The following is a 26,855-nucleotide window of genomic DNA, read 5'->3' as shown; positions in this document are numbered from 1 at the left end:
TAACCTGGACAATAATCATAGGGGATAATTTTGACACTGTTCTTCCTCTTACATTTCCGAGGTTAAAACGTTACCCAACAGAGCTAGGCTCCCTTCTCCATTCATCCCTGACCACTTTTTCTTTTTAAACTGGCAATATTTTGATGCCTTTTTTTCCTATACCTATGTAGCTATATATCATTACATAGTTACAATCATACTATATATACAATTTGTGTCCTGAGTTGTCACTTAACATTATATCATTTTCAATTATTTATTTACCTTCTATTTCCTTTTTTCTTCCAGTTTTATTGACATATAATTGACATGCAGCACTGTGTAAGTTTAAGGTGTACAGCATAATGATGTGACTTACATACATCATGAAATGATGACCCCAATCAGTCATTGAATATCCATCATCTCATAGAGTTACAAAATTTAAAAAATAAAAAAAAATATGTTTTCCTTGTGATGAGAACTCCTCAGGATTTACTCTCAACAACTGTCTTAAAGAGCATACAACAGTGTCAATTATATTTATCATGTTGTACATTACATCCCTAGTACTTATTTATCTTATAAGTGCAAGTTTGTACCTTTTGACCACCTTCACATAATTCCCCTCTGTCTCTGGTCCTGACCACTTTTAGCTTCCAGGCGACCCCCAAGGATTTAATTTTTAATGGAAGGGTACAGTCAAATGGTGGGTGAAAGTGTTACCGTAGCTGCTTCTCTCTGCGGACCTTGAGCACACCATCGCTCTGCTTTCAGTCTCTCTCTGCCTCTGCTGAGTCTACCAATTTAAAATGCTGGGATTATCCAAGGCAGACTAACCTCTGTGATTCTTATGGGCGTTATGTAAACCCCATATATACTATATACCAACTCTGGATGTACTGTAGTTTCTTTTTTTTTTTAATTAATTTTATTTTTGGCTGCGTTGAGTCTTTTTGCTGCCCGCGGGCTTTCTGTAGCTGCGGTGAGTGGGGGCTACTCTTTGTTGCGGTGCACGGGCTTCTCATTGCGGTGGCTTCTCTTGTTGTGGGGCATGGGCTCTAGGGCGTGCGGGCTTCAGTAGTTGTGGCACGCGGGCTCATTAGTTGTGCCTTGTGGGCTCTAGAGTGCAGGCTCAGTAGTCGTGGCGCACGGGCTTAGTTGCTCTGCGGCATGTAGGATCTTCCCGGACCAGGGCTCGAACCCGTGTCCCCTGCATTGGCAGGCGGATTCTCAACCACTGTGCCACCAGGGAAGCCCCTGTACTGTAGTTTCTATCACCCATCTCCTGTTGGAGTTCATGTACATTATTTCCAGTTCCTCACTATTATAAACAATTCTGCAGTGAACATCCTATATGTGTAACTTTGGCAAAGTATATAAAGATCTGTGAGGTGGATTCCTAGAAGTTAAATTGTTAAGCCAAAAAAATATATATGTATTTAAACTTTGATAGATTTTGTCTCAAACCAAACTTAATAAAACAGAAGGTCTTGGAGAGCCCATGATGGCCTGGGAAGGAACTGTAGAGCTGTGGTGTAAATATTGCTGAATTATTGAGACCAGTTAGACATGTTGTTGTAACTAGATAGGCATGTGAAGGGATTTGGGTTGATTGTTGGTGTTTTTTTCTAATTTACATTTTTGAGTATTTAGGCAAATTTTTAGCAGCAACTAATTCAAAATATGTTCTGAGTGTTCTGATTGTCCTCCCAATCTGTGTTGAATACCTTAGACAAACCAAAATAATTCTAGCTCACGCACAGTATTTGGAGACCTGGAAAATCAAGTTCACCCACATGTAAGGTGTCCCCATCTGATCTTTTTTTTTTGGTAAAAATGTAACAAATTTTATTTCCCATATGATCTTATATTAACTCTTATCCTCTCTAAGAGTGATTAATTGTAGACATTTTCTGTTGCTAGTACTATAAGGGCACTAGTGACTGATTTTTACTTCATTTTTTTTTTTTTTTTTAAAGTTTTTTTTTTTTACTTGATTTTATTTATTTATTTATTTATTTATTTTTGGCTGTGTTGGGTCTTCGGTTCGTGCGAGGGCTTTCTCCAGTTGCGGCAAGCGGGGGCCACTCTTCATCGCGGTGCGGGGACCGCTCTTCATCGCGGTGCGCGGGCCTTTCTCTATCGCGGCCCCTCCCGTCGCGGGGCACAGGCTCCAGACGCGCAGGCTCAGCAATTGTGGCTCACGGGCCCAGCTGCTCCGTGGCATGTGGGATCTTCCCAGACCAGGGCTCGAACCCGTGTCCCCTGCATTAGCAGGCAGATTCTCAACCACTGCGCCACCAGGGAAGCCCCTCATTTTTTTTTAAAACGGGAAGTATTTCTTTTCTGACTACATAACATTATGTAAACAATGATTTTTTTAAAAAAATCAGACAGTTCAGGAAAAGTATAAAGAAGAAAATAAATATCACCTGTAATCCCACCACTCAGAGATGATCACTATTAACATCTTGGTGAATCGCATGACAATCTTCCTTTGAGGTAGATGTGTATGGGTGTGTGCGTGTGTGCGCGTGTGTGCACACGTGTGCACATATATACATATATATAGCCTATGACGTGTGTGTGTGTGTGTGTATATTTTAAACAGGAATTATGTATTCTTCATTATTTCTCCTTCATGGAGATTTTTCTATTCTCAGACCCTGACAATACTGTCGCTGACCAGACCTGTTCTTATGCTCTTGCATTCAGCGAGTCCTTTCTAGTCCAAATGCTTCCTTTATTTTGGTCATGTGTATTAGTCAGGGTTCTCCAGAGAGACAGAACCAATAGGATCGATATAAAGAGATTTACTGTAAGTAATTGGCTCACGTGATTATGGAGGCTGAGAAGTCCCACGATCTACCATCTGTAAGCTGAAGACCCAGGACAGATGGCGGTGTAGTTCAGTACGAGTCCAAAGGCCTGAGAACCAGGAGAGCTAATGGTGTAAATTCCAGTCCTTGGGCAGAAGACTGATGTCCCAGCTCAAGAAGTCAGGCAGAGTGAGCAAATTCTCCCTTCCTCCACCTTTTTGTTCTATATGGGCCCTCAACAGATTGGATGATGCCCTACACATATTGGGGAGGACCATCTGCTTTACTCAGGCTACTGATTCAAAGGCTCATCTCATCTGGAAACACCCTCACAGACATGCCCAGAAATATTATTTAATCTGGGCACCTCGTGACCCAGACAAGTTGACACATAAAATTAACTGTCGCATCCTGTAAACTTGGGCAGGATAGAGACCTCTTGGAATTTGCAAGTCTGCAGACGTTCTCTCCCCTTTTTCAGTTTCCAAGGGATTGTCTGCTGATTTCAGCCCCATTTAGGCCTCGGTATGCTTCTGGCGGCACATCAGTTTTGAAATGTTTAGAAGTTCTCCGGTGTCATCACAAGTGGCATGGGGTACCCAACTCAGACCTGCATCTGCCATGAGGCATTTTTTTTTAAAGCTCAAAAAACCTTGGATTAAAAGGAAGTCATCAACGAAATACAAGAGATTTAGCACTGAATGATAATGTAAACAGTACATGTCAAAAAGTAGTTTCCTCCCTTCCTACCTTCTTCAGAGGGGCATGCTTAATGCATCTAACTGAGGCTTGGCCTCTCCTGGCCCGTTGTTGTGAATGAGAGTTTAGCTCATCCTTTAGGGACATGGCAGCCTAGAGGAGGCATTTGCTGCACCTGACCTCGGTTCCTTCATTGTCCTCAGAATTCACTGCCATTTGTTAAACTTCTCTCACTACTGAGAAAAAGCATATCATTTTCTATGAATTATTTTTCTAATAATCTTCTGCTCATTGGCTCTCTTTGCCTATTGTAAGTTGATGTTACATGCCAGGAGGGATTAAAAAATAAATAATAAACACAACAATAGAAAATGGTACCTATGAGAGGTGATGGATGTGTTAATTAGCTTGATTGTGGTGATCATTTCACAATGTGTATATATATCAAAATATCAAGTTGTATACCTTGAATATATACAATTTTTATTTGTCAATTAGACCTCAATAAAACTAAAAAAAAGAAAAGAAAAGAAAGAGGAATCTATGTAGCTTAGTTGTCAGGCTTAATTTGCATGCAGTGCTTAGGTCTTGGCCCCCATGGTCTCACTGGGAAGACGGGACAGACATGATAGTATAAGCCACATGGCAGACAATGATGTCAAGTTATAAACTGTCCTAAAATGAGTTGCTCCAAATGTGGTTGGGGGATCTTTTGCATTTGAAGGCCCCCAGGGAGATTGTTAAAACTGCAGATATCTGTTCTCCACATCTGGCTTGTTACATCAGAATCTCTGGCCATAGGTCCCAGGAAACAGCATTTTAACACCCCCTCAGCCCCCTTCTCTCCATCCCCCCTAGGTGATGCTGATACTCACTAAACTAAAATTTGAGAACCAATAAAGGGAAAGGTTGAATGGGAGAGAGGATTGACGGCATGTCAGGACTTAGATAAGCAGAGAAGAGCTGGAAGGGAATTCAGGCAGGGGGAACCCTGTGAGCACGTTCATCCAGGCAAGAATGTGCGTGCCTGCAGGTCACAGAATGGACTGCGCTCTCTTCTCTCCCCATCAAAATGCCTCTCGGAGGGTGAAATTCCTTATTTATTGCAACTGGTGCAGCCCAATGTAAGAATGCGGTCCCTCGTGCTGCCACAAATAGGCCAGACTCACAGTAATCCTAATATAGGCACACCTCAAAGATATTGCCAGTTCAGTTCCAGACCATCACAGTAAAGCGAGTTACATGAGTTGTTTGTTTTCCCAGTGCATATAAAAGTTATGTTTACACTTTACTGTAGTCTGTTAAGTGTGCAATGGCATTGTCTTAAAAAACAATGTACACACCTCATTTAAAAACATTTTATTGCAAAAAATGCTCGCCAACATCTGAGCCATCAGCGAGTTGTAATCTTTTTGCAATAGTCACATCAAAGATCACTGGTCACATAACAAATATAATAATAATGAAAAAGTTTGGGCTATTGCGAGAATTACCAAAAGTGACACAGAGACATGAAGTGAGCAAATGCTGTTGGAAAAACGGCGCCAATAGACTTGCTTGATGCAGGGTTGCCACAAACCTTCCATTTGTGGAAAAACCACAATATCCGTGAAGCGCAGTAAAGCAAAACGCAATAAAACGAGGTCTGCCTGTACTAAACTCTGGGGATGAGCATCTGTCTGCAGAGTGAGAGATGACATTTCCCTACATCCAAATAGGAAAATATAATCAGTAAGGGCCAGTATTATTTATTTTTTCTAACTTTCTTCTCCTTTATTGTAACGTGTGGCAGATGTCTTACCAGAACCTCCGTGCAGTCGGAAAGGTGGGAAGAAATCTGAGACCCGTTCAATCACATCAGAATCCCAGGAAGCCTCCTGTAGTTCTTGCTCCTGCCACCCATCTTCTGTTTACCCGTTTCTAGTGCTTATCTAGTGCTTTCTACCCGTTTCTAGTGCTTATCTACCCTTCTAAAAAAAACTTTATTTTTTAGAGCAGTTCTAGGTTCACAGCAAAATTGATCCAAAGATTAGAGATGTCCTGTATACCACCTACCCACACACATGCACAGGCTCCCCCAGGATCAGCATCTCCCACCAGCGTGGGACATTTGTGACAATTGATGAACCTACATTGACCCGTCATTAGCACCAAAGTCCAGAGTTTACATTACCATTCACTCTTGGTGTTGGGCATTCTATGGGTTTGGACAAATGTATAATGACACGTATCCACCGTTACAGTGTTGTTCAGAGTAATTTCACAGCCCTAAAAAACCTCTGTGCACCCTCCCTTTTTTAAAACCATCAGCCTAAACTACCTTACACATCTGTCCAGTTATTCCTTCTCCATATCCCCTATTGTTTTTTACCTACCCATTTCCTGCCTAACTCATCCATATCTTCCATCTGAGGTCAGGGAGGTGACAAGAGTTTTCAGAATCCATCTCTGTTTTGCAGAATCTGTCCATAACAGGGCAAGAGTGCTGCTTGTTTTGTGGAAACCAAGGACCTGGAGGAGTGAAACTGATCACTGCACTTGAATGTAAACAGGCGGGCTCTTCTGCCATATACGTCAAATATGACATAAATACAGTAGTGTATTGCCTTTTCCCATCTCCTAGGACTTTACCAACATGAACCCGTTTTTGCAGGCATCATACTTATCTCAGAATTCCTATAATATGATGGTTTTGCTTAGATTAAGGTTTCCTGGGGCCATTATAATCTTCCTTTATCATGGGATGTATCTCTGTTTCCAGCTTTTGTTTATGCATTTTAGCCTCTTAAAATAATTTCTTCAGACTTATATGACTTGTTCCCTTATGGAAAACAGAGTTATAAAAATGAACTCATTCTAAAGCCTTTCCAGGAAATGGAGGAAATATATTTTACTGGAAAATCAATAGCCCAGGATGGAGGTACAAAAGGCCTCCACCTCTTTTTTCTATGGCTTCTCACCATCTGTTTTATTCTGAATTTAGTCAGAGGTTAATTGAGCAAAAGGATACTCTGTTGTCCTTGTGAAGATGGAGTCAGAGAGGCAAAGGCAATGTCTGGACACAGTCCATTTTAGTATTTGAGTGGATTTCATCTCGATCAGATTGTACTGCTCTGAAGTTGGTTGGCCTGCCAAACTGTTTGCGTTCTGACTCACCACTGAGGCCTTCTGTTTGGGAACACATAGCCTTCTCTGTCTGCTTCCCTTTTTATCCTTTTACAGTAGATGCCCTGTGGCCTGAAAAATAAAGAACCAGTCTCCGCAGTTCATCAGTTGGTCTTCTGAGATTGAGGAAAGCAATAAAAATCCAAGTGAATTTGGGAGAGAATCCCAGGCATCCACCCTGATGAGCATTTCTACTAATCAAACCACAGCAAGGGCAATGCTATTTAGTACATCATCATTCAAACACATTTTGCATTATTTAATGAAGGACTCATTAATCACCTGTGTCAATTTAGCTTGTAAAGTCAGCATTCAGGCACCCTCAAGACTTGCAACAATATGAGTTTAGTGTATGTTTCCATTCAGCTCTCCAGAACTTACTCAAAGGCAGCAGGGAGTGTCTGCCTTCCTACCTCCGTTTGTCCCATGTGACTGGTTCCAGCACAGATGGAACCCTTAGAAAGTGTGCTGCTTCGCCTAGCAGATAAATCCACTGGAGCAGGACAGTTGGCGCCTTTCTTGCAACATCTTAGTGCTTTCTCTTAAAGGAACTACCTGTGATAGCATTTTAAAGGAAGTTAAAATAATAAAACTGTTTCAATGAGGGAAGGAATGTTGAATTATAGCAACCATGGGATTAAAGCAGTGATGTTTAATTATCTTAAAAATCACATTTTATGATGTAAATAATATCCGTGAATTTTCTAATTTAAAAATTCCCTCAGGCAATGACTGTGTTTTGTTTTGTTTTCTTTTTTACTTTGTTTTTCTTTTTTTTCAATGGACACTATACTTTGGGTAGTGTGACAGTTACAGACAACAGTGCTTGAAAGCAAGGTTGAGGATGTGAGATGGCTCATTACCAGACATGGTCTCTTTAGAAAAATGTGAACAAAGGAGATGATGAGATGACTTCATTCTCTCCTGAATATAAGTGGGAAGCCAGGCCACCATCCTCTTTTTCCTCCAATACAAATACTATAGACAAATGTTGCTAAAACGGTAGTCTGCGTATGAGTTTTACCTCTTAATAAAATGTGGTACTGTTGAATTCTAGTGCAGCTCTCTCCATTTTTAAGAATAAAAAAATGAATCCTAGTGCTGAGCATGAGTATAAATGATTATTTAACACATTGCAGTGAACAGCAGCCCAGCTGGGCAGAGACCGCTAACGATGGACACATTTGAGTTTGGAAGGACACTACTGGATGAGGACTTGGAGTCAGAGAAAAAACAGAAAAGTTTCTATTAACAGATGAGAAATTTGTGCTTTGACTTTAAAATAACAACTATAATGACACATAATTCACATACCACAAATATCACCACTTTAAAGTGTACAATTCACTGATTTTTAGTAAATTAACAGAGTTGTGTGATGATCACCACCATCTCACTTTCCAGCATTTTCATCACCCCAATAAGAAACCCTGTACCCGTTCAGAGTAATTTGACAACCACTAATCGACTTTCTGTCTCTATGGGTTTTCCCTATTCTGGATGTTTCATATAAATTGAATCATACAATATTTGTTCTTTTGTGTTTGACTTCTTTCTTAGCATAGTATTTTCAAGGTTCATCCATGTTGTAGAATGTATCAGTACTTCATTGTTTTTTTTTCTTAAAGAAGGAAAGTATTTTTTAAAATTAATTAATTTATTTGGCTGCGTCGGGTTTTAGTTGCGGCACGCAGGATCTTCGTTGTGGTATGCGGGCTCGTAGTTGCAGTGCGCGGGCTCTTTAGTTGTGGCACGCAAGCTCTAGAGTGCACAGGCTTAGCTGCCCCGCAGAATGTGGGATCTTAGTTTCCCGACCAGGGATCGAACCTGTGTCCCCTGCATTGGAAGGCGGATTCTTTACCACTGGACCACCAGGGAAGTCCCTTCATTGCTTTTTTTTTTTTTTTTTTTTATAATTTTTTTTTAAAATTTATTTATTTATTTATTTTATTTTTGGCTATGTTGGGTCTTTATTTCTGTGCGAGGGCTTTCTCCAGTTGCAGCGAGCGGGGGCCACTCGTCATCGCGGTGCGCAGGCCTCTCACTGTCGCGGCCTCTCGTTGCGGAGCACAGGCTCCAGACACGCAGGCCCAGTAGTTGTGGCCCACGGGCCCAGTTGCTCCGTGGCATGTGGGATCCTCCCAGACCAGGGCCCGAACCCGTGTCCCCTGCATTGGCAGGCAGATTCTCAACCACTGCGCCACCAGGGAAGCCCCCTTCATTGCTTTTTATGACAGAATAAATCTTCCATATTATGGATATATACCAGGTTTTGTTTATGGACCTTTGGATTATTTCCACTTTTTGGTTATTATTTATAATGCTGCTGTGAAAATTGATGTGCAAATTTTTGCACAGACATATGTTTTCATTTCTCTAGGAGTAGAATTACTGGGTCATGTAATAACTCTATGTCTAACTTTTTGAGGCACTGCCAAACTTTTCCACAGCAGTTACAATTTTTGACTTTCCCACCAGCAATGTATGAGGGTTCCAGTTTCTCCACACCCTTACCAACACTTGTTCTTTCTATTTTTTCTTTTTATTATAGCCACCCTAATGAGTGTGAAGTAGTATTGTGGTTTTGATTAGCATTTCCCTAATGGTTAACTATGTTGAGTATCTTTTTATGCACTTATTGGCCATTTGTATATCTTCTTTGGAGAAATATCTATTTAAATCTTTTGCCAACTTTTAACTGATTATTTTTATTGTTGAGTTGTAAGAGTCCTTTATATATTCTGAATAGTAGAACCTTTTCAAATATATGATTTGTAGATATTTTCCCCATTCTGTGGGTTGTCTTTTTACTTTCTTGATAATGTCCTTTGATACATAAAAGTTTTCAATTTTCATGAATTTCAGTTTATCTATTTTTTCTCTTGTTGTTTGTGCTTTTGGTGTCATCCAAGAATCCATTGCCGAATTCAAGATCAGAAAGATTTCCTCCTCTGTTTTCTTCTAAGAGTTTTGTAGTTTTAACTCTTGAATCCATTTTGAGTTAATTTTTGTATATGGTGTGAAGTAGGAGTGCAAATTCTTTCTTTGTATGTAGTTATTCAGTGGTCCCAGCACCACTTTTTTTTCTTTAAAGAGGGATTGCACAATCAAAGGGTACATGTGTTTTCTGTTTTTGTTTTTTTGTTGTTTTTATTTATTTATTTATTTTATTTTATTTTGGCTGCGTTGGGTCTTTGTTGCTGTGCACGGGCCTTCTTTAGTTGCAGAGAGTGCAGGCTACTCTTCATTGCGGTGCCTGGGCTTCTCATTGCGGTGGCTTCTCTTGTTGCGGAGCACAGGCTCTAGGCACGCAGGCTTCAGTAGTTGTGGCACATGGGCTCAGTAGTTGTGGCTCACAGGCTCTAGAGCACAGGCTCAGTAGTTGTGGCGCATGGGCTTAGTTGCTCCGCAGCATGTGAGATCTTCCTGGACCGGGGATCGAACCCGTGTCCCCTGCATTGGCAGGTGGATTCCCAACCACTGCGCCACCAGGGAAGTCCCAGCACCACTTTTTATATACCTTTGTTTTTTTTCTTTTTGTTTTTGTTTTTAATTTTTATTTATTTATTTATTTATTTATTTATTTTATTTATGGCTGTGTTGGGTCTTCGTTTCTGTGCGAGGGCTTTCTCTAGTTGTGGCAAGTGGGGGCCACTCTTCATCGCGGTGCACGGGCCTCTCACTATCGCAGGCTTTCCTGTTGTGGAGCACAGGCTGTAGACATGCAGGCTCAGTAATTGTGGCTCACGGGCCCAGCCGCTCCGCGGCATGTGGGATCTTCCCAAACCAGGGCTCAAACCCGTGTCCCCTGCATTGGCAGGCAGATTCTCAACCACTGCACCACCAGGGAAGCCCTATATACCTTTGTTTTTAACTTTTTATTTTATATTGGAGTATAGTTGATTAACAATGTTGTGTTAGTTTCAAGGGTACAGCAAAGTGATTCAGTTATACATATACATGTATCTATTCTTTATCAAATTCTTTTCCCATTTAGCCAGCACCATTTTTTGAAAAGACTATTCTTTCCTTATTGGAAGTTCACAGCACTCTTGTCAAAAATCAATTCACCATGAGTTCATTTCTGGACTCTCAATTCTATTCCATTGGTCTATATATCTATTTTATACCAGTACTAAACTGTCTTGTTACTGAAGCTTTTTAGTAAGTTTTGAAATTGAGAAGTATACACTCTAACTTTGTACACTCTTCTTTTCCAGGATTTTAAGTGTTTGTGAAGGATTGATATGAATTCTTTAATTTTTTGGTAGAATTAATCAATAAAGCAATCTCATCCTGGGCTTTAACTTATGGGAAGTTGTTTTGAATATTAATTCAATCTCTTTACTTGTTATAGAGATATTCAGATTTTCTACTTCTTTGTGAGTCAGTTTTGGTAGCTTGTGTCTTTTTAGAATTTTTTTTAAACTTTTTTAGTGATTGCCCTAGAGTTTGCAATATACATTTAGAACTAGTCCAAGTCCACTTTCAAATAACACTGTATTGCTTCACAGGTACAAGTACAAATACTTTATAATAACAAAGTGTTCCTAATTCCTCCTTCCTATCCCTTGTATCATTGCTGTCATTCATTTCACTTATACATAAGCACACATAAGCATTATATATATATATATATATATATATATATATATATATATATATATAATACATTGTTTCTATTATTCCTTTGAACAAACTGTTATCTGTTAGATCAATTAAGACGAAAAATAAAAGTTTTTTTATTGAGGTATAGTTGATTTACAGAAAAATAAGTTTTAATTTTATCTTCACTTATTCCTTCTTTCATGCTTTATTTATGTAGATCTGTTTCTAACCTATAACATTTTCTTTCTCTCTGATCTTTAGTTTTTATTTTATTTTTTTTTAACATCTTTATTGGAGTGTAATTGCTTTACATTGTTGTGTTAGTTTCTGCTGTATAACAAAGTGAATCAGCTATATGTATACTTATATCCCCATATCCCCTCCCTCTTGTGTCTCCCTCCCACCCTCCCTATCCCACCCGAACTTTATTTTTTTAATTTTTAAAAATTTTAAATATTTATTTATTTGGCTGCACTGGGTCTTAGTTGCAGCAGGTGGGATCTTCGTTGTGGCATGCGAACTCTTAGTTGCGGCATGGGGGATCTAGTTCCCTGACCAGGGATCAAACCTGGGCCCCCTGCATTGGGAGCACGGAGTCTTAGCCACTGGACCACCAGGGAAGTCCCTCTCTGAACTTTAAAAAAAAACCCACTTTTTGCAAAGCAGGTCTGCTGGCAAGAATATTCCCTCAATTTTTGTTTGTCCTAGAAAGTCTATTTTTGCTTGACTTTTGAAGGAAAATTTCACAAGATACAGAATTCCAGGTTGGTGGGGGTTTTTTTCCCCAACACTTTAAATATTTTACTCCACTCTCCTCTTGCTTGTATGCTTTCTGACAAGTCAGGTATAATTCTTATCTTAGCTTCTCTATAGGTAAAGTATTTTTATCCTCTGGCTTTTTTCAAGATTTTTTTCTTTATCTTTGATTTTTCTGGAGTTTGAATATGGTGTGCTTAGGGGGCATTTTGCAGGGGGGGCATTTATCCTGCTGGGTTTTCTCTGAGCTTCCTGGATCTGTGGCTTGGTGTCTGACATTAATTTGGGGAAATTCTTAGTCACTGTTGTTTCAAATATTTCTTCTGTACCTTCCTCTCTTTATTCTCCTTCTGGTATTCTCATCACACATAGGTTACACCTTTAGATGTTGTCCCACAGTTCTTAGATATTTTGTTCCATTTTTCAGGTGTTTTTTCTGTTTGCTTTTCAGTTTTGAAAGTTTCTATTGGCACATCCTCAAGCCCAGAGCTTCTATCCTCAGTGGTCCAGTTTACTAACAAGCCCATCAAAGGCATTCTTCATTTCTATTAGAGTGTTTTTGATCTCTAGCATTTCATTTTTATTCCTTCTCAGTATTTATTCCTGCTTGCAGTACCCATCTGTTCTTGCATGTTGTCTACTTTTTCCTTTGGAGCCCATAGCATATTAATCATTGTTATATTAAAATCCTGGTCTGATAATTCCAATGTTCCTACCATATCTGATTCTGGTTCTAATGTTTGCTCTGTCTCTTCAAACTGTGTTTTTTTTTACCGTTTCATATGCCTTGTAATTTTTTGTTGGAAGCCAGATGTGATGTACTAGGTAAGAGGAACTGCAGTAAATAGGCCTTTAGTAATATGGCGGTAAGTTATGGGGTCAGGGGAAGTGTTCTCAAGTCCTATGATTAGGTCTCAGTCTTTTGGTGAGCTTATGTCCCTAGATTGTGAACTTCAGCAGTGTTTCTCTGTCTTTTTCTTCCCTCCCTTAGATAGGACAGGAAGGCTAGAGGGAGCTGGAGTAGGGTATTTCTCTTCCCCTAGGTATATTAGGCTCTGATAAAACCCCAATAGGTTAGGGTTTGGTAAAATACTTTCTCTCTTGAGGGCAGACCTTGTTATGAAGAACAGAATGCTCTGGTAAATTTCAAAATGGCTACTTTTCCCTTCCCTCTCCTGAAGCACAAGGGAGATTTTCTTCCTATCTTCATTGTGATAACCTGGTACAGCTTCTGGAGGTAAAACTCACAGAAGTGTGGGTGTGCTCCTCTGTGACTGGACCCCCTAGAGTTCTTAACTCTCAGATGTTTCTGCACTGAGCCCCCAGCAATTCATCAATTACAGTTCAGGTTTTCCTACCCTGATACCACTTCCCATGGAGGCTTCTGCTCATGGTCTTCTGGTCCAGCAAGTTATGATTCTCTATCTGCCTGTCTGTCTCTCCAATTTTAAGTGTACCATTTTTGCCTGTGAACTCAATTCCCTTACAGATGTAAGCAAAGTTTTTTTCTAGTTGTTCAACTATTTACTTGTTTTTAGGATGGAGTGATGACTTCCAAATGCCTTAAATGCTGGACTGGAAACCAGAAGTCCTCTTTCTTCTTTCTGATGTAGGCATTTACAGCTATTTACAGTCTCTAAGAACTGCTTTAACTTCATCCCATAAGTTTTGATGTTGTGTTTTCTTTTTTATTCATCTCAAGTTAGTTTCTAATTTCCTTTGTTGTGCTTCGACTTTCTATAGGGGAACATCTCTGTTCCATCCCTGGATTAATTTCACAGAGCACTGGTACCTCCAGGCCCTTAAATTTACACTTACACCTTTAGAGAGTAGGCATTCCTCCCTGAGGAATAGAGAAACTGAAAGTAGACATGAGTGGCTGGGAGGAGGGGCTACAACTTAAGCCCTAGCTTTTGAAGCCACCCTGTGGTCTATGTCCTTGTCAACTAGGAGTGATATTGCCCTTCAGGTGACATCTGGCAATGTCTGGACACATTTTTGGTTTTCATACTGGGGTAGGGGGTGGCATGCAACTGACATCTGGTGGGTAGATGCCAGGGATGTTGTTAAACATCCTACAGTGCACAGGGCATCTGCTCACAACAAAGAGCTATCTGCTGTGAAATATCAATAGTGCTGCCATTGAGAAACCTTTTTTTAACCCCTTAAATTGGAGGGACTGTTTCCCAACTCACCCAGCACCTACCTGTACAGTGTCTCACACTTACCTCTTCACAATGGTCCCTGAGGTAGGTGAAATGTCACAATCTGAGATGAGCCTTAAAACTGAAGCAACCTGTCCGTTGGTAGCAGAGCCTGGACGACCACCCTCCAGTCCAATTGTTTCCCAAAAAACCCACAGCTACCTGGACCTCCAATTGCTTTGTCCACTCCACCTGTCAATAGCAGATCATCATGCACTGTTTTGTGAGTATATGTCTGGCATATTGGTAGGCTAAGGGGCTTCTCCTGGCTAAGAATGCTTCACATTGTCTTGTGAGCCCGTGTTTAATGTCTCCCTCTGAAGACAGAGTAGAAACTCCCTGAGGACAGGCATGGCCTTTGGCACCAAGGAGGCACTCAGTAAATTTGTGTTGAATGGATTAGGAGATATGAGAGAAAATACACCAAAATGTTAACTTGGTGATCTCTAGGAGCTTAGAATTAAGGTTACAGCTGCCTCCAGAAGAGGCTGGGAAATGAGGTGTGACCCCAGGGCTGGTGGGGGCAGAGAAGTTGTGGACCTGTACATTGGTTGTTTTGCCGATAGGATTTTCATTTGGCTATCATTAATAATACTAGTAAGCATCATTTTCTTTGTTAAATTCCTCACATTTCAGCTTCTTTTTCTCTTTGAAATGTTCATACTAGCACTTTTTACCTTTATTAAAAAACCAGTTTTAACTGCTTAAAAATTCAGTGTCCTCAGATTTTGTCACCTAAAGATTTTCTCAAGAACGTAATTTTAAAAAATCTTTTTTGATGTTTGACATCAGTTATCATGAAATTATCCTGACACTGAATCTCTATGTCTTGAGGTAGCTGGTCTCAATTTCCTCATCCGTAAAATGGGAATGATGATCCTTTGTTAGCTGAGACCTTTGCTGAGGATAAAATGATTTAAAGCACGTGAAAGCATTCTGAGCAGTACTGTGTAAATGGCAAGGCCCCTCCAATTATGGGTAATTCTGAAAAAATGTGTTCGTATGAGTTATGCAGTATAACCAGTTGTCATGCAATTATTAGAGTAGTTTACTAGAATGAAACAAAGTGCATTCAGATTTTGTGCTCCTTACTTACAGTGCTAGCTGAGTAAATAGGACTTTCTTTTTCTGATAATTTGGTTAAAACATCTAAAACTCTATTTTACCTTGGACTTTTCTGACAGTTACAATACCTTGACCTTTGTTTCTCCATAGGTGTTACAGAATATCTTGGACACTGAAAAAGATTATGCTAAAGAACTTCAGTCTCTTCTTGTTACTTACTTAAGACCCCTGCAGTCCAATAACAAGTAAGATTTATATTTTAAACCCCTCGCTAAGCAAAGCAAGATAATATCAGTAGATGGAGTCATTACTCTTATGTCACTGAATAATTGATTTTGCCCTTTAGAAGAATTTCCACAGATCACAGGTTGCCAAGAACATGGTCAAGGCAACAGAAATTATGCAAGATGTAGCTTTTGGAGAGCTTGGCTTTCTTTCTCTTCTGGCTGTGGAGGGAATGAGCCGATCTGCCTTTCTGTCTGTCACCATTTTTATCTTGTACGTTTTAGAAGTGATACATCTAGTTTTACCTTCCAGAAAAAGGACTTGCTGGTGTTTTTATGCAGAAAGCACAGACACGGGAAATTCTTGTGCTCGCTCTGACCTTGGCTTGCCAGGGCAGAAACTCTTTCCCATGCTCCCAGAGTGGAAAAAGTGTGGCATTTTGTGAATGTTCCTAAGAGCAATTCAAGCCAGTATTTCACCCAGGCAAAAGTGAATGAGAAAGAGGTGTTAAAAATATTCAAACCTTATCCTGGTCTTAGAAATCTGAAGGCCTGAACTGAAAACTTACTTTTCACAAAAGAAAAATATTGGCTGTTCATTTTTTAGTGCTTGTAGGCCTGGCGTATGTAACAAATAGTAGCTAACTGCATTTATGTGTGTTTTTTATTTTAATGGATTAAACTTTACTGGAGATTATGATCTATAAGTCAAATGGTAAATTTAGCAGTCGATACATAGAATGGAGGACAGAAACCTCTTCTTGTACCTCAGTTTAAGAGTTTATTTTTGCCAAACAATTGCCTAAACTGTTGGCTTCAGGCTTAAATAAGTTTAATGTATTTCACTATTTTCTCCCTTTTTCTAAATCACGCTTGCTTAGGCATGATGTCCTGTTAAATTTCCTACTCGGTTATTTTCATGGCACTATGGGAATCTTACTTCAGTATGAAAGGATTTTGTATTCCTGTGTTTTGTAAGAGTTTAAATGATCAACAACAAAGTGGCTTTTGTTATTATTATGTAAAACATGAAGTGCTCTGTGAATCATAGCCCTTAGAGCTGAATGGAACCTCAGTGAATCACTGGGTCTAGCGCCCTGGAGGAAATGACTATCCTCATTGAATAAATAAAAAAACCCACAAAGTCCAGAGAGGCTCACGGTCCTGCCCATCACACGGTCAGTCAGTGGCCAGACTCAACCCACTGCGTCTCCTGCCACCGAGTGAAACGTGGTACCGTGTTCTAGAAGTGACAGGCAGAGGAGGAGAGGGAAACTGAAGTGGTAACCCTGGCAGCGGAGATGGTAAGATTTCAAATGAAGGAGTGACTGATTAGCAATCAAGAAATAGTCAAAGGAAAAGAAAAGAGCCACGGCAGAGGAGGTGAGAGACCCGAGTCAGAACTGCACTGTTCCCAAGGAAATTCAAAATGCAGTTCTGGTCACTTTCCATTGGTTCTGCCTCGTAGACCCCAAAGTGATTTGAGCAAAGGGGACTGTTTATTGTTTGATCCTGAAAGGTCCAGATAAGCCCCCAGTCAGGTTCTTGCTGCTATGGGGGACGGCAGCCAGGGAAGCTGGCTAAAGGGTTTCGCTTTTGACACCCGTGAGAGGGGTTTTCCAGCTTGTGGTTCAGGAGGGCATCAGAGCAGAGGAACTGGGTGCTTTTTATACCCTAGGGGTTACTGGTAACGTCTGTTTGGGTCTTCCTTTTCTTTGTCAGCAAAAATTACTCTCCTGGAAACCCTCCCCTTGTATTATTATATTAAGGAGAAAGAACATGTGGCAGACATTGGCCTTTTAAGTAAATCTTCAGAAAAGTTTTCTCTTGAAAAGTGGTTAGGAGCATGGACTCTGGAGCTAGAATGTTTGGGTTCAAATTCTGGCTTCACCATTCACTGGCTTTGGGACTTTGGCTGATTTGCTTTAACCTCTCTGTGCCTGGATTTCCTTACGTGTAAAACAGAGACAGCAATAGTACCTACCTCATAAAGTTGTTGTAAGGTTAAGACGAGTTGTTATTTGTAAAATGCTTACCTCAGTGTTAAGCGCTGTATTCGTGCTGGCTCTTGTTTTTATCACCTATTATTTGGTAGGGGAAGAAAGGATGAGAAAATTCTTAATACAGAGGCACTGGATTAAAATGGTTCAGTTTGTGTTTGACTCCATTCCGTTCCAAAAGCAAACAAACACATCAGTACTATTTTCTTCCCTCCTATTTCCGCTCAAGATTTCCTTTAGTTGATTTATGAATGGCATATGTAATGTCTTTCAATTACTTTCCCAGCTCCTCTAGAGGAGAGTATTCAAAAGTTTTTACACTTATTCCCAGCTATGATGTATTCTACCCATTTAGATACTTAGATATTTTTTTATTGAGATATATTGACATATAACTTTATATTAGTTTCAGGTGTACGGTGTAATGATTCAATATTTGTATATATTGTGAAATGATCACCACAATACATCTAGTTAACATTCATCATCACACACAGTTACAAAATTTTTTTTCTTGTGATGAGACCTTTTAAGATCTACTCTCTCAGCAACTCTTTCCACTATGCAGTACAGTATTATTAACTATGGTCACCATGCTGTACATTACGTCCCTATGACTTACTTATTTTATAACTAGAAGCTTGAACCTTTTGACCCCCATTCCACCCCCCCCTTTGGCGACCACCAATCTGTTCTCTGTAGATGCTTAGATGTCAAGCACTTGTTATTCATTTACTCCTTGCTTTGTAAAATACCTAAATGTCCCTTATAAACACTCATTTTCTTTAAGATCATTATTCTTGTTATGGAAAAGGGAAATCAAGGAAAGAAGCTTTAGAAAGTTGCTTGAGATCACAGAGTTGGTGTCAATTAAAAAACAGAAGTTAAAATATAGGGATTGCTTCCCTTCTCCCATTTGCCAGTTACTAGCAAACTATCAGCTAACTAGACTAGAGATAGATAACTAGAGTCATCCCCAAGTTCTCTTCACTGAAACTACATATATATATATATTTTCAGTCTGAGTACTGTGGAATTTACATCTTTATTGGGAAACTTCGAGGAAGTATGCACGTTTCAACAGACGCTCTGCCAAGCCTTGGAAGAATGTTCAAAGTAAGTGTCGCACGTCGCCATCAGGATAGCTAGCAACATTGGGTTTTTTGGTGTGTTTTGTTTTCTTTTAACTGTTGTCTTAGATAGGGGCCCTTTATATTTATTATGCATTTATACATTTATTACAACTTTGATAAATTGCCCCAGTACAGAGAAAATCTACTAGCTGGTGGTATTCACAGAGTCAACCCACTAGTTGCTTATCAGGACTCTACATCTGGTCAGTTATTTCTCACTTTATTTAAAAATCATATTGACAAATAAGGTCTAAATTGACCATGGATGATGCTTTTGTCATCGATTAGATATTTTTCTTTTGTACATTGCGAATTACTTTTCCAAGTAATATCTTTATGTGAACCACAACGCATCATTGATGGCTAGCTAGCTCGTTGAAGTGTTCAACTTCATACTGCAGAATGACCTGTGATGATCATCAGGCAATATGTTTCTGGAGCAAGATTCGTTTTCTGGATCACGGAGAACTGGTGACTTTCATCGTCTATAGGGAACTTGGGGCAATTGCCTGCTTCTTGAGCTTAATGAGACACGGGTGGTTGTCCAGGGACGAAGCTGGTGAGAACCCCCTCTAAAGAGACCCGAGGAGCCGCTGCAAATGCTGATAGGGATCCATATTACTGGTATGAAAAGATGGTGACTAAGTGAGAAGAGCAGATTACTATTTAGATTTGTAATCTTTGCTTTTCATTTTATATAGAAACCTGTAGAAGAGAGTCCAAGGAATATGCCAACATTGTTATAATAGATATCTCTGAATGGTGGAATTCCGAGTAATTTTTTTTCTTTCTTGTGTTTTTTTGATTTTTCTGCAAACTAAAATGGGTGCCATGTAATTCTAAACATCTGGATGTCACCTTGCCTAGCAACACCAGGCCACCAAGACTACATAAAACTCCTTTGTGATGTGTCATTTTTGGATTCAGTTAGTTTTGTCTGTACTTGAACTTCATGCAAATTAATCAAGAGTATTTTTAGTGTGCCCGGCTAAATTTGAATATTATAATTTGAATAAGCAACTTAAAAAACCCTAGTAATTCCAAATAAGTATCTGACCCTATATATTGGAGCTATGTTTGGTGGCTAGAGTTTAAAACAGTGGCCAGGAACTTGCATTTCATAGATAAAGTGGTTATAATATAGAAGTTTCTTTTTAACTTTGGCAAAAGAATTCATAAGGTTTGCATGTTGCCAGGTTTAATTGGAATCATCTTCCTTTATCCCATTTCCTATTTTACATTCTGTGTTTCACCTGTTTTGCTTACAGGTTTCCAGAAAACCAACACAAAGTAGGTGGTTGTCTACTGAACCTCATGCCTCATTTTAAATCTATGTACCTGGCTTACTGTGCAAATCATCCTTCAGCTGTAAATGTACTCACCCAGCACAGGTAAATCATTAACATTTCCCCCAAAAAGCTGTTTTGCAATGATATCCTTTCCCAGGACTACCTCATTTGGAAATCCAAGATCTCCCACTGAACTCTTGATTATCCCCATTCATCATACCAGAAATTGATTCATTGTTATATGGATTTATTGTCCATTCATGTAACAAATAATTTATTGAGCACCTACTATGTGCAAGGTCCTATAGTAGTTGATGGGGATACAGTAGTGAACAAGGAAGAGAAGGTCCCTTCCCTCATGGGGCATAGACTCTTGAGAGAAATAGACATGAAATTAAATGTTGTAAACATGTTGTATTAGAAAAGGGTAATTAAAAGGAAGCTGTGAGACTTTGAACATGGTATCAAAGTGTGGAGTGAAGGAAGGGTCAGGGAAGGCTTTCTTGAAGTAAAATTCTATTTAGAGCCAATGGTTTAGCCTTCCCCATCCCAGTGAATGTTTTATCCAAGTTGCTGCAGAGGAAGCTGCCTAGATTCATCTCTTTTTCACTCTCCCTTTGTCTGGTAGAGGAAGTCTCAAGTAGTAATATGGCTAAAAGGCAGGTATCAGCAGGGAAAGGTGGAAGGAAACTAAGCCTGTGAACTGGGTGTCAGGTACTCTAAGCAAAGGTCTCTGATGACAATTACACACGAATATAAATTGTTTCAGATTCATGGGGAACAGCAGCACAGTATCTCCTTTAAGAGTCCTTGCAAGGGACCCAGATAAGCTCACATCTCTCCTACCCTTCCTTACCCTCTGATGACTCACCCTTGACACATTCACTGATACATTCATCTGGGCCAGAATTCTGTAGGATAGGCTTGAAGACACAGTTTGGACTTTGAAGCCATGTGCTAGGAATCCAGGTGGGACAATAGCAAGAACAACACACAGAGGCTCTTTTTTTTTTTTTTTTTTCTCTTCATTGCCTTTATTAGTATGCATTAGTGTTGTTTTTGTAGATAGGTAAACATTTTCAGTGACTCATCAAATATTTGATAGGGATACTGTTCAATACCTTCAAGTGAGACAAAGGAATAAAAGGCCACCTATGGCCTTGGTGTCTTTAGGGAATAAAGATAGAGAATCTGGCAAATTCTGTGTCCCTTAAGTTCATTATAAAACAAGTATTATTCACAAGTTGTTACACCATGAGCGATTTTTTTTTTGCAGTTATACATTCATTTTATTTTTTTTTTTCCACACACACACACTGTATTTTATTTTTACAAGAGATAAATAGACTGACACCAAGCATTGTACATGGATGACCACAACAAAAGCAACAATGATTGCAATTACCAAACATGAAACACACTCATACTATGTCATAATATTGACATTCAGTCCAGTAATCCTCCACTGTAACAGCTCCTTTACTTTGCAGTGAAAATTGATTTGTATATTCTTTGCCTCTGAGTCCTTGTGGGATTTTTTTTTTTTAATTCAGACAGAAAGTCACAAAAATTATACTCATCCTCATCAGTTCACTCAGTCCCATGTAATTAATTTTTTTTTTCATCTTGATCTTTTGTTAGCACTTTTATGAGTTCATCAGTTTTTCATTAGAGTTCTGAAAATGCTTAGTCATTCAGTTCAGCAGTACAGTCAGTTACCAGAAACCTGTACTTGTCAGAGTCTTTTCCATGAATTTCTTGAAGATGAAACCCTTTTATAGGAACATACTTGCAAAATCATCAGAGTACACCCAGAACTGTCTGTAAATGACAGAAGACTTAAAAATGACCATGGTTAAAGATTTGATGAAAGTTCATAATAATGCAGTTGACAAGAAAATTAGTTATTTCTGAGATATACATTTTAAAGTAATAACTAGGATTATTACTTATAACCTTATACCAGAACATATAAGATTTTTAGAAGTTTCCTGTAATGTCTGAAACATTTATATTAACATATTTCCATACATATTTCCATACAAATACAAATATAACATTTTTAGAAATTTCATGTAATGTCTGAAACATTTATATTAACATATTTCCATACAAATAACCCAATGAAAGTTTAGTATTAGTTGTTTTGTTTGTTTTTTTATACTGCAGGTTCTTATTAGGCATCAGTTTTATACACATCAGTGTATACATGTCAATCCCAATCGCCCAATTCAGCACACCACCATCCCCACCTCACCGCAGTTTTCCCCCCTTGGTGTCCATATGTCCATTCTCTACATCTGTGTCTCAACTTCTGCCCTGCAAACTGGCTCATCTGTACCATTTTTCTAGGTTCCACATACATGCATTAATATACGATATTTGTTTTTCTCTTTCTGACTTACTTCACTCTGTATGACAGTCTCTAGATCCATCCACGTCTCAACAAATGACTCAATTTCGTTCCTTTTTATGGCTGAGTAATATTCCATTGTATATATGTACCACAACTTCTTTATCCATTCGTCTGTTGATGGGCATTTAGGTTGCTTCCATGACCTGGCTATTGTAAATAGTGCTGCAATGAACATTCGGGTGCATGTGTCCTTTTGAATTATGGTTTTCTCTGGGTATATGCCCAGTAGTGGGATTGCTGGGTCATATGGTAATTCTATTTTTAGTTTTTTAAGGAACCTCCATATTGTTCTCCATAGTGGCTGTATCAATTTACATTCCCACCAACAGTGCCAGAGGGTTCCCTTTTCTCCACACCCTCTCCAGCATTTGTTGTTTGTAGATTTTCTGATGATGCCCATTCTAACAGGAGTGAGGTGATACCTCATTGTAGTTTTGATTTGCATTTCTCTAATAATTAGTGATGTTGAGCATCTTTTCATGTGCTTCGTGGCCGTCTGTATGTCTTCTTTGGAGAAATGTCTATTTAGGTCTTCTGCCCATTTTTGGATTGGGGTGTTTGTTTCTTTGATATTGAGCTGAATGAGCTGTTTATATATTTTGGAGATTAATCCTTTGTCAGTTGATTCATTTGCAAATATTTTCTCCCATTCTGAGGGTTGTCTTTTTGTCTTGTTTATGGTTTCCTTTGCTGTGCAAAAGCTTTGTAGTTTCATTAGGTCCCACTTGTTTATTTTTGTTTTTATTTCCATTACTCTAGGAGGTGGATCAAAAAAGATCTTGCTGTGATTTATGTCAAAGAGTGTTCTTCCTATGTTTTCCTCTAAGAGTTTTATAGTGTCCAGTCTTATATTTAGGTCTCTAATCCATTTTGAGTTTATTTTTGTGTATGGTGTTAGGGAGTATTCTAATTTCATTCTTTTACATGTAGCTGTCCAGTTTTCCCAGCACCACTTATTGAAGAGACTGTCTTTTCTCCATTGTATATCTTTGCCTCCTTTGTCATAGATTAGTTGACCATAGGTGCGTGGGTTAATCTCTGGGCTTTCTATCTTGTTCCATTGATCTATGTTTCTGTTTTTGTGCCAGTACCATATTGTCTTGATTACTGTAGCTTTGTAGTATAGTCTGAAGTCAGGGAGTCTGATTCCTCCAGCTCCATTTTTTTGCCTCAAGACTGCTTTGGCTATTCGGGGTCTTTTGTGTCTCCATACAAATTTTAAGATGATTTGTTCTAGCTCCGTAAAAAATGCCATTGGTAATTTGATAGGGATTGCATTGAATCTGTAGATTGCTTTGGGTAGTATACTCATTTTCACAATGTTGATTCTTCCAATCCAAGAACATGGTATATCTCTCCATCTATTTGTATCATCTTTAATTTCTTTCATCAGTGTCTTATAGTTTTCTGCATACAGGTCTTTTGTCTCCCTAGGTAGGTTTATTCCTAGGTATTTTATTTTTTTTGTTGCAATGGTAAATGGGAGTGTTTCCATAATTTCTCTTTCAGATTTTTCATCATTAGTGTATAGGAATGCAAGAGATTTCTGTGCATTAATTTTGTAACCTGCAACTTTACCATATTCATTAATTAGCTCTAGCAGTTTTCTGGTGGCAGTTTTAGGATTCTCTATGTATAGTATCATGTCATCCGCAAACAGTGACAGTTTTACTTCTTCTTTTCCAATTTGTATTCTTTTATTTCTTTTTCTTCTCTGATTGCCGTGGCTAGGACTTCCAGAACTATGTTGAATAATAGTGGTGAGAGTGGACATCCTTGTCTCGTTCCTGATCTTAGAGGAAATGCTTTCAGTTTTTCACCATTGAGAATGATGTTTGCTGTGGGTTTGTCATATATGGCCTTTATTATGTTGAGGTAGGTTCCCTCTATGCCCACTTTCTGGAGAGTTTTTATCAGAAATGGGTGTTGAATTTTGTCAAAAGCTTTTTCTGCATCTATTGAGATGATCATATGGTTTTTATTCTTCAATTTGTTAATATGGTGTATCACATTGATTGATTTGCGTATATTGAAGAATCCTTGCATCCCTGGGATAAATCCCACTTGATCGTGGTGTATGATCCTTTTAATGTGTTGTTGGATTCTGTTTGCTAGTATTTTGTTGAGGATTTTTGCATCTATATTCATCAGTGATATTGGTCTGTAATTTTCTTTTTTTGTAGTGTCTTTGTCTGGTTTTGGTATCAGGGTGATGGTGGCCTCATAGAATGAGTTTGGGAGTGTTCCTTCTTCTGCAATTTTTTGGAAGAGTTTGAGAAGGATGGGTGTTAGCTCTTCTCTAAATGTTTGATAGAATTCACCTGTGAAGCCATCTGGTCCTGGACTTTTGTTTGTTGGAAGATTTTTAATCACAGTTTCAATTTCATTACTTGTGATTGGTCTGTTGATATTTTCTGTTTCTTCCTTATTCAGTCTTGGAAGTTTATACCTTTCTAAGAATTTGTCCATTTCTTCCAGGTTGTCCATTTTATTGGCATAAAGTTGCTTGTAGTAGTCTCTTAGGATGTTTTGTATTTCTGCGGTGTCTGTTGTAACTTCTCCTTTTTCGTTTCTGATTTTATTGATTTGAGTCCTCTCCCTCTTTTTCTTGATGAGTCTGGCTAATGGCTTATCAATTTTGTTTATCTTCTCAAAGAACCAACTTTTAGTTTTATTGATCTTTGCTATTGTTTTCTTTGTTTCTATTTCATTTATTTCTGCTCTGATCTTTATGATTTCTTTCCTTCTGCTAACTTTGGGTTTTGTTTGTTCTTCTTTCTCTAGTTTCTTTAGGTGTAAGGTTAGATTGTTTACTTGAGATTTTTCTTGTTTCTTTAGGTAGGCTTGTATAGCTATAAACTTCCCTCTTAGAACCGCTTTTGCTGCATCCCATAGGTTTTGGGTCGTCGTGTTTTCATTGTCATTTGTCTCTAGGTATTTTTTTATTTCCTGTTTGATTTCTTCAGTGATCTCTTGGTTATTTAGTAACGTATTGTTTAGCCTCCATGTGTTTGTCTTTTTTACGTTTTGTTCCCTGTAATTCATTTCTAATCTCATAGCGTTGTGGTCAGAAAAGATGCTTGATATGATTTCAATTTTCTTAAATTTACTGAGGCTTGATTTGTGACCCAAGATGTGATCTATCCTGGAGAATGTTCCGTGCGCACTTGAGAAGAACGTGTAATCTGCCGTTTTTGGATGGAATGTCCTATATATATCAATTAAATCTATCTGGTCTATTGTGTCATTTAAAGCTTGTGTTTCCTTATTTATTTTCATTTTGGATGATCTGTCCATTGGTGTAAGTGAGGTGTTAAAGTCCCCCACTATTATTGTGTTACTGTCGATTTCCTCTTTTATAGCTGTTAGCAGTTGCCTTATGTATTGAGGTGCTCCTATGTTGGGTGCATATATATTTATAATTGTTATATCTTCTTCTTGGATTGATCCCTGGATCATTATGTAGTGTCCTTCCTTGTCTCTTGTAACATTCTTTATTTTAAAGTCTATTTTATCTGATATGAGTATAGCTACTCCAGCTTTCTTTTGATTTCCATTTGCATGGAATATCTTTTTCCATCCCCTCACTTTCAGTCTGTATGTGTCCCTAGGTCTGAAGTGGGTCTCTTGTAGACAGCATATATATGGGTCTTGTTTTTGTATCCATTCAGCCAGTCTATGTCTTTTGGTTGGGGCATTTAATCCATTCACATTTAAGGTAATTATCGATATGTATGTTCCTATGACCATTTTCTTAATTGTTTTGGGTTTGTTTTTGTAGGTCCTTTTCTTCTCTTGTGTTTCCCACTTAGAGAAGTTCCTTTAGCATTTGTTGTAGAGCTGGTTTGGTGGTGCTGAATTCTCTTAGCTTTTGCTTGTCTGTAAAGCTTTTGATTTCTCCATCGAATCTGAATGAGATCCTTGCAGGGTAGAGTAATCTTGGTTGTAGGTTCTTCCCTTTCATCACTTTAAGTATATCATGCCACTCCCTTCTGGCTTGCAGAGTTTCTGCTGAGAAATCAGCTGTTAACCTTATGGGAGTTCCCTTGTATGTTATTTGTCGTTTTTCCCTTGCTGCTTTCAGTAATTTTTCTTTGTCTTTAATTTTTGCCACTTTGATTACTATGTGTCTCGGCGTGTTTCTCCTTGGGTTTATTCTGTATGGGACTCTCTGCGCTTCCTGGACTTGGGTGGCTATTTCCTTTCCCATGTTAGGGAAGTTTTCGACTATAATCTCTTCAAATATTTTCTCTGGTCCTTTCTCTCTCTCTTCTCCTTCTGGGACCCCTATAATGCGAATGTTGTTGCGTTTAATGTTGTCCCAGAGGTCTCTTAGGCTGTCTTCATTTCTTTTCATTCTTTTTTCTTTAGTCTGTTCTGCAGCAGTGAATTCCACCATTCTGTCTTCCAGGTCACTTATCCGTTCTTCTGCCTCAGTTATTCTGCTATTGATTCCTTCTAGTGTAGTTTTCATTTCAGTTATTGTATTGGTCAT

The 26,855-nt window shown here is 38.8% G+C and overlaps 1 protein-coding gene across 4 annotated transcripts in view; it reads left to right on the top strand.

The window, feature by feature from the left end:
- ARHGEF6 (Rac/Cdc42 guanine nucleotide exchange factor 6) overlaps nt 1-26,855 on the top strand; it is a 111,191-nt gene that overhangs the window by 48,759 nt on the left and 35,577 nt on the right. For all 4 annotated transcript variants that reach the window (XM_057538400.1, XM_057538403.1, XM_057538402.1 and 1 more), the window contains 3 exons: nt 15,449-15,543; nt 18,543-18,638; nt 19,924-20,046. In XM_057538400.1, coding sequence (XP_057394383.1) covers nt 15,449-15,543; nt 18,543-18,638; nt 19,924-20,046 — 314 coding nt within the window. The remainder of the gene's footprint in view (nt 1-15,448; nt 15,544-18,542; nt 18,639-19,923; nt 20,047-26,855) is intronic.

The sequence above is a fragment of the Balaenoptera acutorostrata genome, chromosome X, assembly GCF_949987535.1.
Source record: "Balaenoptera acutorostrata chromosome X, mBalAcu1.1, whole genome shotgun sequence".
Classification (NCBI taxonomy): domain Eukaryota; kingdom Metazoa; phylum Chordata; class Mammalia; order Artiodactyla; family Balaenopteridae; genus Balaenoptera; species Balaenoptera acutorostrata.
The sequence above is the reverse complement of the archived record's forward strand: the minus strand, read 5'-3'. Positions and strand labels throughout refer to the sequence as shown.